Source organism: Tubulanus polymorphus, chromosome 6, assembly GCF_964204645.1.
Source record: "Tubulanus polymorphus chromosome 6, tnTubPoly1.2, whole genome shotgun sequence".
Lineage (NCBI taxonomy): Eukaryota > Metazoa > Nemertea > Palaeonemertea > Tubulaniformes > Tubulanidae > Tubulanus > Tubulanus polymorphus.
Window position 1 is genome coordinate 15,487,374 of NC_134030.1, and position 15,553 is coordinate 15,502,926.

The 15,553-nt window shown below is 40.4% G+C and overlaps 1 protein-coding gene across 1 annotated transcript; it reads right to left on the reverse strand.

Moving 5' to 3' along the window:
• Positions 1–5,957: 5,957 nt before the first annotated feature.
• On the reverse strand, positions 5,958–7,487 carry LOC141907771 (uncharacterized). Its single transcript, XM_074797513.1, has one exon. The coding sequence runs from the start codon at positions 7,485–7,487 to the stop codon at positions 5,958–5,960; it is 1,530 nt and encodes a 509-aa protein (XP_074653614.1).
• Positions 7,488–15,553: the final 8,066 nt, after the last annotated feature.

Genomic DNA, 15,553 nt, shown 5'->3' on the forward strand with positions numbered 1-15,553 from the left:
GTTTTGTATATACTGCAACAATACGTATATTTTCAGTGCATGTGTATACACAGGCGTACCTAATTTATGCTCTGCTATTACTTTATCTTCTGCGGATAATTCCACCTGCAGTCCATCTTCTTCGACGTCTATTGTAGTCTCCATGTCTTTAAATCGTTTCAGAGGCATGGAGTCATTTCGGGCAGTCGAGTTTGGCCTTTTTCTACTTAATTTTGTGACTGAGGTGTGCGAAATCACACTCGAAACAAATTCTGAGTTACTTTTATTATCCTTGCCTATTTCGTTGCAGATTTCATTGAAATTCGAATTGAATTTGTCTCTTTTCACCCGCGTACCGCAGGACTCTCCCGTGAACGTGAACTAAAAAGAAAGGAAAAAACTTGTGGTTTATAATGTTTGATAAATGTTGCAAGCATTCTAATTCAATACTGCTGAGTGTTTCATAAAAAGTAGATCCTCATAGAATGGCCCACAACCTCAGTTGAAGTCGATAAATGCAGCTAAATCTTATCAAGATTTCAGAGGGGTTTCTGGGCAGCCAGCCATCCACAAACAAAATAAATGATGCATGATGAACAAATTGGGAGAAACAGATTTTGTCTTAACTCGGTCGAGTTTCGACTTGCAAAGTGTTGACCACAAACGGTTGGAACCAATACTGTATAATTGATTAATGTATTACAATGTTCATTCAATATAAATTGATAGTAACTTGGCTTGGATTTTCGCTGGTCACTCAGATTTTAATTCCTCAGGATATAAATAACAGTGCAATCCCTTTTATTGGGAAAGCGTTTATGAAATAGAATGTGAATAATCAAGTTGCAAGAATTACGAAACTATTCAGCTCGTCGATTTAAGTTACAACTGCGAAAATTTGTTAGTTCTGATACGCTAAAGCGAGTGCGACGAGTTTAAATCGCATCGGTGGACAGTGTACAGCCTTCTTCTAAAATGTTTATATTTTGTTATTATGGACACTAAAGTGGATTGAGGAACTCATCCCGAAGCCAAAAAAAACCCATAACTGAACTATTTTCTGATGACTTTTTGTTATGTTCTCTAAGTTCATAATGCAAAGTGCGCATCGATCTAATTAGGACTATATCTTGTTGATTACTTTTTCAATGACTCGTGCTCAGCCTCGCGCAAGTGTAAATTGGTTGATTTTCCAAACTCTGTTTCTCTCGAATGGTTTGTCACACTCCAATCACACCAATTTTTTCCTGTGGTAAGCTACACAACAACCCCTCGAATAGCTTCCTACGCTGCGCTCCTATGCCGACTTCCTTTTTTTATGAAACGCTCTGTAAAAAGTACAAAACGGCGAAACATTGTAACGGGTTACTGCGGTCTGGGTGCGCCTTGTATTAAGTTTTGTTATTTTCATGGAATGAAAGATATATACTGGCGTGTATATTTTAGTATTAATTTCTTGCCGATACGATATCAAATAGATTTCTAATTCTGGACCATTTAGCTTTGACGCTCTGCATGACGTCACTGAGCGCACGTATCAAAATAAGTCCTGCTGTGAGCATCAGCTGTGAGCACGCTCTGGGCATGCTTGAATATAGACCACTACTCCCGTTTCTTATTTCGACCAACTCAAAGTTAATTATGGAACCAACCAGGACGGGTTCTTTGCTGGTGTATCATAAACTCTAAAAAAAGTATTTAAAAAATCCCATTCAATACGCAGTGAGTTTTTCCTAATGTATGCATATTATTCCTTCCAGGTCTTTTAGCAGAGCTTTATTAAGATGCATATATTGAATCATAGGACATTATGTACTTCCTGCAAACTAGAATTCTAAACGAACATAAGATATTATCAGTTAGGTTTTCTATAAGCCTACAGCACACCAAGGACCAATGAGCAAGAGATAATCATCGCACTATAGCAGAGAATGTTTATGTTTCCATCTGAGTTAGACTAATCACAGAGGTGGAGCTGTCATGGCCAATTAAGTTGCTCACATTGCAAGTTCAGTTTCATCTAGAGTCCATAGTTTCTGCCTGTTTTCATTAACTTATTCTTAATTATTGTAACCCATGGAGACCACACTGTTTCTTATGTTTGAACTTTGATATTTTTGATTCATTGCCGTGAATTTAACAAGGAACAAATTTTAGCACAATTGGTTTGTGGTATGCGACCTCATCAAGGCTATAAAAACCATCCGGAATACCCGAAAATGTTTAAAGCTAGGGACACACGAGCGTATTTTTTCGCCCGATCGCGACGATTAAATTCGCCAGCGAATTCGCCGACGAAATAATACGCCCGATACGAGCGGGCACACATAGCGATCAAACCGAAATTCGGTCAGCGACTGGCACTAAGAGGGAGAGAGTTAACGAATCACATGGTATCAACAATGCATCCTATTGGTTGATAAAAATGGATCGCTCGGCGAAATTCGCTGAGTGCGGGCAGACGAACGAATTTGCGGGCGATCCGATCGCCGGCGTAAATAATCGGCCGAAAATATCAAACATGTTTGATAAGGTAGGGGCACACGAGCGTATTTTTTCGCCCGATCGCGGCGAATTTATAAATCGCCCGAAAAATTAGCTCGTGTGGCCACTCACGGCGACGACGATTTCGTCGGCCGACTCGATCGCCCGGCGAATCGCCCGTATCAAACATGTTATATATATTATTATCTTTAACCGTTAAATTTTGAAATCAGTAAACTTCTGACAAGTTTTATCAGAGAGAGAAAGAGAGACGTTTATGTTATGCGTTCGTTATTGCGTGGTCATTAGATTGAAAATACACATGTACCTTATAATACCAAACTCTCTAAGTTACTACGGAGTATTTCAATCGTTTTATTTTAGTGCTTAATAAGAGAGCGGAGGGGCCCATTTGGCACCCGTGTGAACGGATGGGGGCTTAATACAACGCTAGAGTGTACTAATCGAGTAAACTAATATCATTTTCCATAGGGACAATTTTAGTGAAACATAACCCGTAGACTCAAATGCACGCATTAGAACGAAAACGCTTCATCTCGCATTTGGCAATAGACGCGCTGCGATTTAGTTATTGAATAAAAACTGAGGAGGATAAATTCTATTTGGAAAGGGTTACAGTTCCTGATATGATTCTTTTTAAAAGTATCCTATTCTAGGAGAGTATAGTAGAAAATGATCACTATTTTTATATATCGTCGTCAAGCGGCATGGTTGCAAATTTGTGAAACAAATTTCTCAGGAATATTTTCAACGAGAGATCCATGCGGTTAGAATGTTGTCAAAATCCATCAAAGGACAAGTGAAATAAATGTATGCACGCATAAAAAAAGAAAAAAGAGAAAAATGACCAAACAATACGGGACGAAAGTATTCTAACAAAATCTAACGATCCATTAACTGGTGCGTATGTTGTCAACTTGAAATGCTGAGTAGGGAATCCGTTAGATATTTACATTGATACTAATGTGTAAGGGACAATTTGACAATTTTACACTTGGCCTTTGGTTACATCGATATTTAAGTTTCACTTATTTCCCTCTTCCCACTAATTGCGTTATTTTGTCTATTGAGCCATATCCGTGACCAGGTAATATTCATTTTTTTGAAATTGTGAAAACATCCTTACTCCAACCGATGTTCAGGAGGTCAATAGTTAAGTAAACAACGACCTCAGTGACACCTGGCTGAATGGAATGCATAGGTTATCTTACATTACATTAGAACATATTGTATCAAATACATTTAGAAAGAAAAATATTATATCAAATACATTATTTAAATACACTTACCAGAAAGAGTTTTAAGCTGTTAGTAGTATGTGTTGTGGCACCCATGGTTGAGTGAACACGGTGGTGGCGGTGTGGTGGTGGTGTAATTGCCGTAATTAAGCCGTTAATCCCTCTGATAACAATGAACACAGCGGGTGGTGGTGTACCGTTAATCCTTAGCGGTGGCAATTAAGTTAATCCTTAGCGGTGGCAATTAAGTTAATCCTTAGTGGTGGCAATTAAGTTAATCCCTAGCGGTGGCAATTAAGTTAATTATTTGAGGTTAGTGGTGGTGGTGGTGGTAATTAAGGAATTATTAATCCTGTGCGGTGGATTGGGTATATAGATGAGGGTCCTTTCCCACCGAAGTGTATAGCTCGAAACGACAACAGAGACAACAACACATCACCGTAAAATGGAAAACTCATTGATAATCGACGAAGCGTACAATACACCGGCGATGAAACGTTGTATGGAAGATTTATCCAATGCCCCGGTGAAAAAGCTGAAATTCTCATATGGTAAGTGTTACGTTATTTCATTTTGCTTATTTGCTTAGCGATATTAAACTATGTCTCGACGATGTATAATTTAAGTCGTACTTTTTTCTATTATAGGTTTATCTGAAAATTCCGATCGTGGTCCGGAAACCGGTGCAGAAGAATATTGCAGGAATATCGGTATGATGGTGTACGCCACGTTAACGTCTTGGAACGATTGTAAGCGGATCGACATCCGAAAATTTACGTCCGCCGAGAAAGTAAAGAAGATAATTCCTACGAAATCCGGTGTTTCGTTACACTACCAGGAATGGTTCCATCTAGAGTCGTGTTTCACGGACATCGAACACGAAATATCGCGGATAAAAAATGACAAGGCCCATATTTTTGTCATGCATCTCGGGCGTGCAAACTTTCTAAAAATCTTTTCGCACCCCGTGACTCAGCGTATTTACGTCGACATACGGTGTCACATGGGTGATGACGGCAAAAGAATACCGACGAAAAAGGGTGTTCGTTTGTCGCTGATACAGTGGAAGAACCTACGTACTCTCAACTTGCACGATATCGATCGTGATCTTTCGAAACTGAGACCGTGCTACTTTTACGACGATCATCACCAAGAACCTGGTTATAAGTGCATGTACTGCCCCGTTGATGATAAGCCTGTAAAAAACCAAGACATGGAAGCGTTCCTCAGGTTATGGTAGCAGTAGTAGGATTTAGTAGGGGTATAACGACGACGAAAATTAAGACGATGGGGATTTATACGAATAAGCGTAGATTGTGATTTAAATTTTTCGATTTTCTGTAAAATGTAGAAATTTTAATGGTTATTTTTGTATTTCAAAAAATGAATAAATAAAAACTTTAAAAAAGTCATAGTAATATACATAAAACATAATCTTATTCTTACATATCATTCGTTGGACATTTTATTTCTCTCTGAGGAACTCTAGGTATAACCCACCTATTAAGAAAATCCGGTGTTTACCCGCACTATCGGGAATGACGGATTCATTTAAAGTCGTGTTTCACACGGATAAAAGAATGACAATGAGGATCATATTCATTGGAAGAAATAACGGAGTTTAATATAGTAGAAAATTGATATTAGATATTTATTTCGAGTGTAAAATTTCAAAAAATCGATTTTCTCTAAAATGTAAAAAAAAGTTAATGTTAATTTATGTACAAACAAATATTTCAATTTCTAAATCATAAAGAAAAAACATTTTATGTAAAACGTTATTCTTCCTCTCTGGTTATTGGTAGTAGGGAAATATGATGACAAAAAAACAAAACGAAGATTCGATTTATGTAAATAGAAGTAGTAAAAAGTGATAGTAGATATTTATTTCGAGTGTAAATTTTAAAAAAATCAATTTTCTGTAAAGTGTAAAAATGGTAATGTTAATTTATGTATATACAAACATTTCAATTTCTAAATAATATAATAAAATGCGATTATTATCATTATACCGTTATGTACATACGATTATTTTAATTTCTAAATTATATAAGAAACTTTAATTATTATCATTATTATTATTATTATTCCGTTATTCAACGAATGTTTGCGGGTATAAAAAATGAAATAAACGTCAAATAAATAAATAAATAAATAAAAAGGTTAAAATGACGGAATTAATATAAACGCGTATATAGATATTCTTATTCGGACGGTAATATTGGGATTATGCGGTTAATACCCGTACGGTAGTGTTCTATGATTGTCCAAAAACGCTCTTTTCGTGTAAACGATACGATATCGTTTCCTTTCTATTGCGGACCTGACTATATAGTTTTTAGTATCGCGTTGGATAGCCGAAGGGTTGATCACGGTAATAGGATCGTCGTCGTTGTTTCTGCCGGACACTACGATGTCGCGCATAGAGTCGAAATTGATCAATTGCGAATTCCGAAAGTTTAAACATATACCTTTGACTTTACAAACGGTTTTCTCCGTGTTGTATTTGGTCGATTTTACTTTATACGCGTAGTTCTTCGCTCCTCCCGACACGAATTCCGTGATGTAAGATCCTACACCGTAATCACCCTCTAATTCGTCGGTCATGTCGCCTAGGAAAATCCCGGTCGGCGGGTCGTACATTCCGGGTTTGGCGATATAGATAACCGAGTCTGTGTCCATGTAAAGAACGCGACTATCCAACGGTTCGATATAAGAATACAGCTTCAGCCGAGCGTGAGCGGTAGTGAACGCGGCCAACACTACGTTCGATTTCGAGTCCGGGGTAACGAATTCGCGCGTGTTTTTGAACTGCACCTTCAACAGTTCCTCATTGAGGATAATAACGTCCGATACTTCGACGTCGTCCGACAGAAGCATGTCGTTGAGTTCGAACGGTTCCGATACGAATTTCGTTTGGGTCTTATTAGGTTTGATACCCAAACGACCCCACATCGAGTTCAAACATAGCTTACTGACGGCACGCAATCCCGGGTTGAAGCAGACTTTTTCACATTCGATCTCGACGCCCTCGCGATCTTTGTACGCTTTTACGAAGCGGGACTTATCTGCGTCGGTTTTAACGTTTTCCGGCCAGCCGTTCGCTTCGACTTTGATTTTTAAAAACTTGTCTATATATTGCGCGAACAGACCGGTCTCTCTCTCTTCCCAATGCCACACTTCGTTGACTCGCACGATTCGATAGCCCCGTCTAATCGCGGCCATCAACTCGACGGTTACCCAAGTGCCGGTGATACACCGTTCTTCGTCCGCGTGCCGACATCGTTCGTGCTGTTGCATCGTGTCGCAACAGGTTCGACACAACGGAAACGTCAGCTTCGAATCCGGCGAACGATACGGCAACACCGGCAAAAACAATTCTCTCGGCGGCAGAACGACGCATTTGACGATACCGTAATAGTCGGATATCGCTTTAAAGTTCTCCGTCACGATGATAGGATGTCCGATCGGATAACTGCAGTGTTTATTGACGAACGGGTACAGAGAACAAATGTCTATATATTTGATACGCTCATCGTTTTCGACAACGTGGTGAAGCTTGATAGCGTTGGTACGACCCCCGAAAAATGCATCTCGAGGGTCGATACCGTCCACGATGTCCGTATTACCGACGACAAACTCCCTAAACCCGACGTCGTTGGCCAACATTTCGATATACGCGTGTTCCCACAACGTTACGACGGTGTAGCCTCGCGATCGAAGAAAGTCCGTTTTTTGATTCGTCGATTGATAAAGTTCTTCCATGGTTCGACCGCAAACCGGGTTGACGGTTTCGCGTTTATAACAACGAACGCAACCATGGTAGAAACAGCCGTTAAATTCGTAGACCGTGTTCGTTTATCTGTCGAAACCGTCGCATCTGTACGGACCTATGCGTACTTCGCCGCCGTTCAAGGCGTGTTCTAATCGTACGTTCTCCGTTTCGGCGACGAATTTCAACCAACGGGCGGCCATCTTCGACGTCTTATCCCCGCGCCGGTATCCTCCGATCGGGATCAAACCTATTTTATTAGGTTGCAGGAATGACCGCCGTAACGCTTCGTTGCACGCGGATGCTATCGTCGCGCAGTTTTCGTACGGGTCGACGTTGGTAATCGAAAAAAACAGTTCTTGAAACTCGACGACCGACCTATGCAAAATATCGACGTCCGATCGACAGTACTCGTCGAGTTCCGTCGCCATGCGGAAACGTTTCCCCGTATTTTCTATATACCAGGTCGTAAAGTTCTGCCTTTCTTTTACGTCCATACCGTCCGGGTTGTAGAACCGCGCGTCTGGTAACGGTCCGTCGTAGTCCATGTTTTCTGGCCTACAAAACACGTAAGGGAAGTAACCTTTTTTCAGTTCTTTGAACCCGAGCGTCTTCGGTAATTTAGCCAACTTCATCGGTAAGAAGCTAAACGAGTCCACGAATGTCATTTCGAGATGTTCGACTCTCATCGACAGAATCTTACCGCCGACCGGTATAATCGACGGGATTATCCCGTTCTTGATCAGGTATTGTAATACGAAAATACCGTCAAACGCCTTAAAGTTATGGGCGAATACGGTCGCCCCGCGATGAGTTTCCGTAAAAACCCATCGGCAAAACTCGTCCAGCGTTTTACATCGGAACATATTTCGCCCGCCGCATTCTTCGCACTCGCTAATTTCGGTGATACGATCGTGTTTGCATTTGTAGCAAAAACGATACGCCACGCAGTACGCCACGGTATGTACCGACGACGAGAAGTCCGTCTCAAAATCGAAAACTATCGTTTTCTTGGTAACCGTCGAATTGATCTTCTTCGATTTAAAATGGGGTGCGAGACCCGCCGATTCATTTTCATTCGTCGCCGTGCGATCAACCGAACCTGTCTTAATATAACAATCGTGGTTGATCGGTTTATAATCTTTACACGGTTTACAGTATCGTTCGCCGCAGTGATGCGCGTTTATTTTCTTCCGATCGACGATCTTGGAACACGAGTTACACCGCATCTGAGTCTGGCACACCGACTTGCCGCTGATAGCGCTGACGACCGAGTGTCGGTTATAACAGTCTTCGTTGTAGAAAAATATGCCGCATCGGTCGCAACGGAGACTCAGCGCGGTGAACTCGCATTTCGGTGTATGTCGACATACTTTGCACACGTCTTCGCACGGATGCGCTAATCGCGACGAATACCCCTTATCGCACCGGTAACAGTAGTAGGATCGGGCCACGAACCCCGTAATCGACGTGATAACGTCGAAATGTTCGTTCGAAAATAACAGATTTATATAACGTTCATTTCTACCGCAGACTTTAGATTGATACAGTTTATGTCGGCGTTGATCGTCACCGGTAAAAACAGTCACCAAATAACGATCGTCTAACACGTTTTCGACGATCTTCTTAAGATCTTCGATGCCGCACATTCGCATCGGTATATCTACGGTTCTATGCAGATTTTCGGCCTCGAATCGTTGCTTATAACTTTCTTTATTACGAATTTCCGCGTATTCCGGGGCATTATCGGCGAGCGCTTTTGCAACGACGAACGCTCGCGCTAAACATAAATTATCGTCGTTAGCGATTTCTAAGACCGATGTCTTACGCGTTTTGAATTCATCGAGTTTCAACGCGGTCGACCTTTTCTTGAAGGCCCCGCCGAGAATTTGTCTTATTACGACGCAATGTATCGTCATCGACGATAACGGTAAGAATTCGTGACTTTGCATCACCCGTTCAATGGCCGCCAGTAAAAAATCAACAGTCAATCGCTCGTAAGGAATAAAGCATAGATTTATATTGTTGGCCAATGACGGGTGATGTATCGATAACCGGATAAAATCACGAGGGTTTACGTCGAGTCGATTGCCGATACCGTCGAGTACGTTTTCGAATGTCCGGTGTATTAGTCGCAACGCGTCGACGGATGCGTCATTTCGTTCTTCGTCGTCGATTGTTATTTCGTACCGAGTGCCGGTCGTCTTAAATTTTCGGCTATATTGCTCGCGGATCTAAAATTATAAACGAATTTGCTGTATGAAAAATAGAGCATTATTAAATAGGTTATCGTCCTGTTTTTGCGTTAGAAAAAATAATGGTTGTTTCAGTACTCACTTCGCGAAAGCGTACGTTTTGTACGGTAAACTCTGACGATTGCGGTTGTTGTTGCTCGTGGGCGAACGATGGATCGCGAGAGGGTCCCGGTTGCGGCATACACCGCCGCTCATCCTCCGCGGACGACGACGACGACGACGACGACGATGATCTTCGAGATACGGGGTGGGACGAGTACCCCGGATCGCGAGAAGGACCCGGTTGCGGAGTTCCTCCTCCTCCGATGCCGTCGTAAACGTCCCCGTCTATTGCCTTCAAAATGTCATCGATCGTGTCCGGATCGATTTCGACGATATCGGCGGGTTGTACTGGCGGCGGGGTCGGCAAAATGTCGACTTCCCGCATAGCTCGTTCGAGCAAATCCGGCTGGGGTAGAATCGGTACAATCGGTCGCTCGACCATCGCCGGACGGGTATTCACCGAGATCGGTTGCAACACGTTTTGGCGATGGACAGTGCGATAGTGACGCTTCAGGCAGTCCAGCCGGATGCTAAGACCTTAAAAGATACTACGGCTAAATATTCTATGACTAGGACGGAGATTAATTCTTTAAACATTCCGCAAGGTCATCGCACGATAGTCAAAGATTCAGTTATTCTAGGCGAAATGCCTAAATCGTTAATCGTTTGTTTAGTTAGGGACGAGGCTCTTTCGGGAAACTATAAACTAAACCCGTATTGTTTTTACGATTATACCTTGAATTACGTCGGAATTACGATAAACAACAAACACGTTCAAAATTCCCCTTTACTGATCGACAGCGAATCGGACGCCGTCGAGGCGTATCACGGACTTATGATTGCCAACGGTCGATTGTACAAAAATTCGAGTTTCGGTATCAGTAGAGAGGAATTTAAAGACGAAAACTTTCTATGTTATTTCAATTTAACGCCAGAATTCGGCGACCAACCGCATTTATCATTAATTAAAAGAGGGTCGCTAAAGATCGAGTTACGTTTCGATAAAGCATTACCTCACAGTACAAACTTGATTTTGTACGCCTGTTACGACGAAACTATCGAAATCGACAAAAATCGTATGGTCATTATAGATTATTGATCTAGCGATGTTGTCTAGTATAGATATCGATAACTTTACCTGGAAAGATGGATGTATGATGCCTAGTTTTAGAGGTGTATTCGCTAGCGACACGATTCCCGAAATTGATTCCGTACCGTACGGTATTATCGTGAATAATCAAAAACATTTTCAACCCGGCCAACATTGGTTGAGTATTCATATATTCGAACAGAAAAAGACTCGGAAAATTACCGGTGTATTTTTCGATTCATTCGGATTCGACCCTGGTCGTTATAGCGAAGACATTTTGAAGTTTATGGAGGATAATTGCGATACGTGGTATTATAATACGATTCAATATCAAAATATGAATTCTACGGCTTGCGGATACTACGCCTTATTCACTCAGATTTTGTTCAGTCACGGCTATTCGAGATCTTTTTTAAGTAAAATGCTTTCGGGGTGTGACAATGATGCGTACGTTACGAATTTTGTAAATGACTATTTCAAATACGTTTAAAATAGACGAATAAAATCTCATTGAAATAAAACAAAACATATTTCATTTTTTTCTTACCTCGGTCTTGCGAATCGTTGCTCCCAGAACTGTATCCTCGCGGTTGTTGGTTTTCCATTATGTCGTGATGAAAATTTGCGCGTTGTAAACTGGTACTTGAACGTAATGTCGTCGTCGTTGTTATCGTTCGAATCGTATCGAATAATAATATTTTTTCCTCATTAAATTTGGTATATATAATCGGTTAAGCGTTTGTTTGGGCCATAATTAGTGCTTTATTAACGGTAGCGGTGGCGGTGGTGGTGGTTGTGATGCTCATCCTAATCCGACTTACATTCCGTTACGATTCATCGCTAATCTCAAACAAACAAACAAATAGCAAAGACAATACTTCGATTTGAAAGGATGTAAATTGGTTTATTTTATTTTTCGAATTTATCTCAAACACGCAATACTTTTACATCTAGGACATGCGGGAACGTGTTTTGAAGCTAAAAAATCGTTCATACACGCAGCGTGCGTTGCCACTCCGCAGTATTCGTCGTCGTATGTCGAATTTCCATATTCACGATGTTCGTTTGCAATCGTATTGCAAAGGAAACAAACGCCTAAGCCGCAAACACCGCAAAAATCCGATCTTTCGCTACAACCGTTACAAATATGGCTTGAACAGCAAACGGTGATTTTGTCACCAGTTTCACCGCAGTCGTTTCGTCGACATTGTCGTGCCCATATCGGTTTCCGGTCAGACCATTGAAAATCGGTCATCTCGTAATCGAACTGACAAACCGGACATCTAGTCTTACCGGATACGTAGTTCAAACAACAATACGCCTTACAGCACCCCAATATCATCCTCGGAATATCCAAAACGTTTATCTCGTTCGGAAAATCAATTTTAAATAACGTATCTTCTACTGCGGCGTCGCACGATGAACAATAGTTTATTCCGTAGGCATCTCCTCGGATATAGAATTTACCGCATTTAAACACCTCGTCCAGGTCCATATACCAGTCGTGCGGTTTCGTGTCCTGTCGTAAACCCCTATAGTATTTACAGATGAGGTATGATTTGAAGTCTTTATAGACGGCCATTTTCTAGTTGTCGATTCGAATGAATACAGGAAACGATTTGTAAATTGTGTCCAACGAGGTACGTTTATATCTTATTTTGCTACCACGTTTGAGAAGTAGTTATAATTATTGAGGAAACGTTTGAATACCGGGATGTTAGAGTCGTTTTATAACTCCCCCACTTAATTATCGATTGCCTCGAAAAACGATTGTTATAATATCATGATCGCGAACAATAGAACTATATAATCGAACAAACTAAAACGAACGCAGCGTGTGATCACAGAATAGAAAAAGTTTTATTATTCGATTTACACTCTCGTCTACATCAGCGTTGACAATAACCGCATCTATATTCCTGGTTAGCGTGATCATCGTAGAATTTGCAAGGTCCCATTTTATCTAGCTCGGGTAGTATTTTTGTTAAGGGTAACTTTTTAAAACGTCTCCATTGTAGAATGTTGAAACCAATTTTACAAGCGTTTTGATTCTTCCGTAAGACATCGTTTTTTGAATCGAAATTCCTGAGATCTATACATACACGGTCATAAAGCGAATTGTGATATACGTCCACGTACGTCGTACGCCCTAAATGTTTCGAAAATCTATGCATGTTATCACGCGTTATTCTTTTAATTTGTTCGTCGATTGTCTCAACGCATGCCATTAGGTGAACGTATTCTTGAAGATCCAACACGATTCCGCACCGGGTAGGAATAAACGTTCTCGATTTCATAGAACATTCGAAAAGTCTTATGTCTATTCGGTCGTAATCACGCCTTTCGTCATTCACCGTAACATACGTAAGACCACCGATATGGAATATTTTCACCCCCATTCGTCCGTTATTTCCTGAAAATGATTAGAAAAAAGAAAAAATATATACAAGTCATGTTACTAACATCGTAAATCAATAAAAAGAAAAAAAACAAAAACAAAAAACAACTACCTTGGTCATCATCATCGTCATCATCGTCATCATCATCGCTTCTTTTACGTTTTCCTGAAACCATACAGTCGTTAGTATGGTCCATTACGATTACCGAATACGAAATCACCGCAGCAGCAGCAAAGAATGAATACCCTTAATTACAACGCCTCTAATTACAATAACCGAATGGCCTTACCTTTTACTTAATTGCTACCACCACCACTAAGGATTAACTTAATTGCCACCGCTAGGGATTAACTTAATTGCCACCGCTAGGATTAACTTAATTGCCACCGCTAAGGATTAACTTAATTGCCACCGCTAAGGATTAACGGTACACCACCACCCGCTGTGTTCATTGTTATCAGAGGGATTAACGGCTTAATTACGGCAATTACACCACCACCACACCGCCACCACCGTGTTCACTCAACCATGGGTGCCACAACACATACTACTGCTGTTCAGACGTATCACCGCAGCCAATGAATTCAATTTCTGGAAACTCATCCCCATTCTTCTTTAACGCGCGGTTTCCAGATACGAAGAGGAATGTTTTTTTGCGTGCATCGTCATATTCTAGTGCCCAAGACATGTCGTGGATAAAGTAGATATTTTCAAGTAAGATAAGTGATTTTGCTGTAAAGCTAGTACCGAAGTGGCTACGAATTAGGTTAGAGCTGATCTTTTATACCGCTTAATATATTGTAACATGTGAAAAAAATTATACGTTCATCAATCATGTCAGGTATGGACAGTTTCCACGAATGATAGCAACGGAAAACACATCTAATATATACTGAACGAATGATTAATTGCGTGCTAACTGAGAAGTTGCTTAGAACTGATCTACAGAAATATAAACATTTTCAATTGATGATCAGCCGACGGAGTATCAACGGGTGTTGTCAAGGTTTACACCTGCTGGCGATGTAGGAAGCTATGTAATTAGTTCTAATGATTTGACAAACCCCGAAAATTGCCCAGCAGTATTTTTTCTCCTTTGATGAAAATGACCACTAAGCTTTAACATTGTAAAAAGTATGCCAAAAATGACACCCGCAAGTGTATATTAAAAAATTCATCTTTTACTTGTGATCAGCAGAACAAGATTGATACAGTAAGTGGATTACCGAAAACTTAGTATGTGGTGGCGTGGTCTAGCAGCAGCCTTGCTGGAGAAGCAATCAGCGAATCATTGTTTAATCGTCAATCAATAATCTAAAGATTACTCTCTACACTTAATGTTCTTTGCAAAAATATCAAGGACCCAGCAGTTAATCTTTTTTTTCACATTGAAAATAAAAAAGGTACCGTGATCTGTTCGTGACTTTTCCAGCGAGCTGTCTCGAATAAAAGGAGCATGTCAATCCCAGTTTTTTTTGGTTTCGTATATTGGATGAAATGTAAGGGACGGGTTTATTTCGTCTTCTAAAACAACCGCCAGGTGACCAGCTTCATATATCTATGACACGGGTTCACTATTTATTCTGTTTTCTAAAACTTCCGACAGGTGACCAGCTTCATATATCTATGACACGGGTTCACTATTCATTCTGTTTTCTAAAACAACCGACAGGTGACCAGCTTCATATATCTATGACACGGGTTCACTATTTATTCTGTTTTCTAAAACAACCGACAGGTGACCAGCTTCATATATCTATGACACGGGTTCACTATCTATTTAGTTTTCTAAAACATCCGCCAGGTGACCAGCTTCATATATCTATGACATGGGTTCACTATTTATTTAGAGGAGTTGGTGTTTACATTTCTGAAACAGACATGCCGTGCCAATAAGAGCATTAATGGTTTACTATATCGCAGTAATTGGTAAATCGTTTTATTGAACACGCACAAATAAAATACAGTCGATGACCGGGAAGTTGGATCCCCGAAAATTAAGGGATTCCATATTTTAATAATTCCATTTTCAAATAATAGACTGTTAATTGATCTATATTTGTTAACAAACCATTTTTATATCTGTAAATTTTAAACCACAATCCCATGTTAATCCTGGACTTGAATAACAATGACATGGATCAATATCGAAATATTTTAGATTTACATCTCTAAACCTTTCGAATATATCAGTTAATAATAATACATCTGATTTTAGATATGAATCTACTAATTGTCCATGATTTTCTATTTTGAAATGATTCCAAATATTC

Coding starts and splice junctions, on each gene's coding strand:
- LOC141907771 (XM_074797513.1), bottom strand. CDS start 7,487: ATGGAAGAACTTTATCAATCGACGAATCAAAAAACGGACTTTCTTCGA.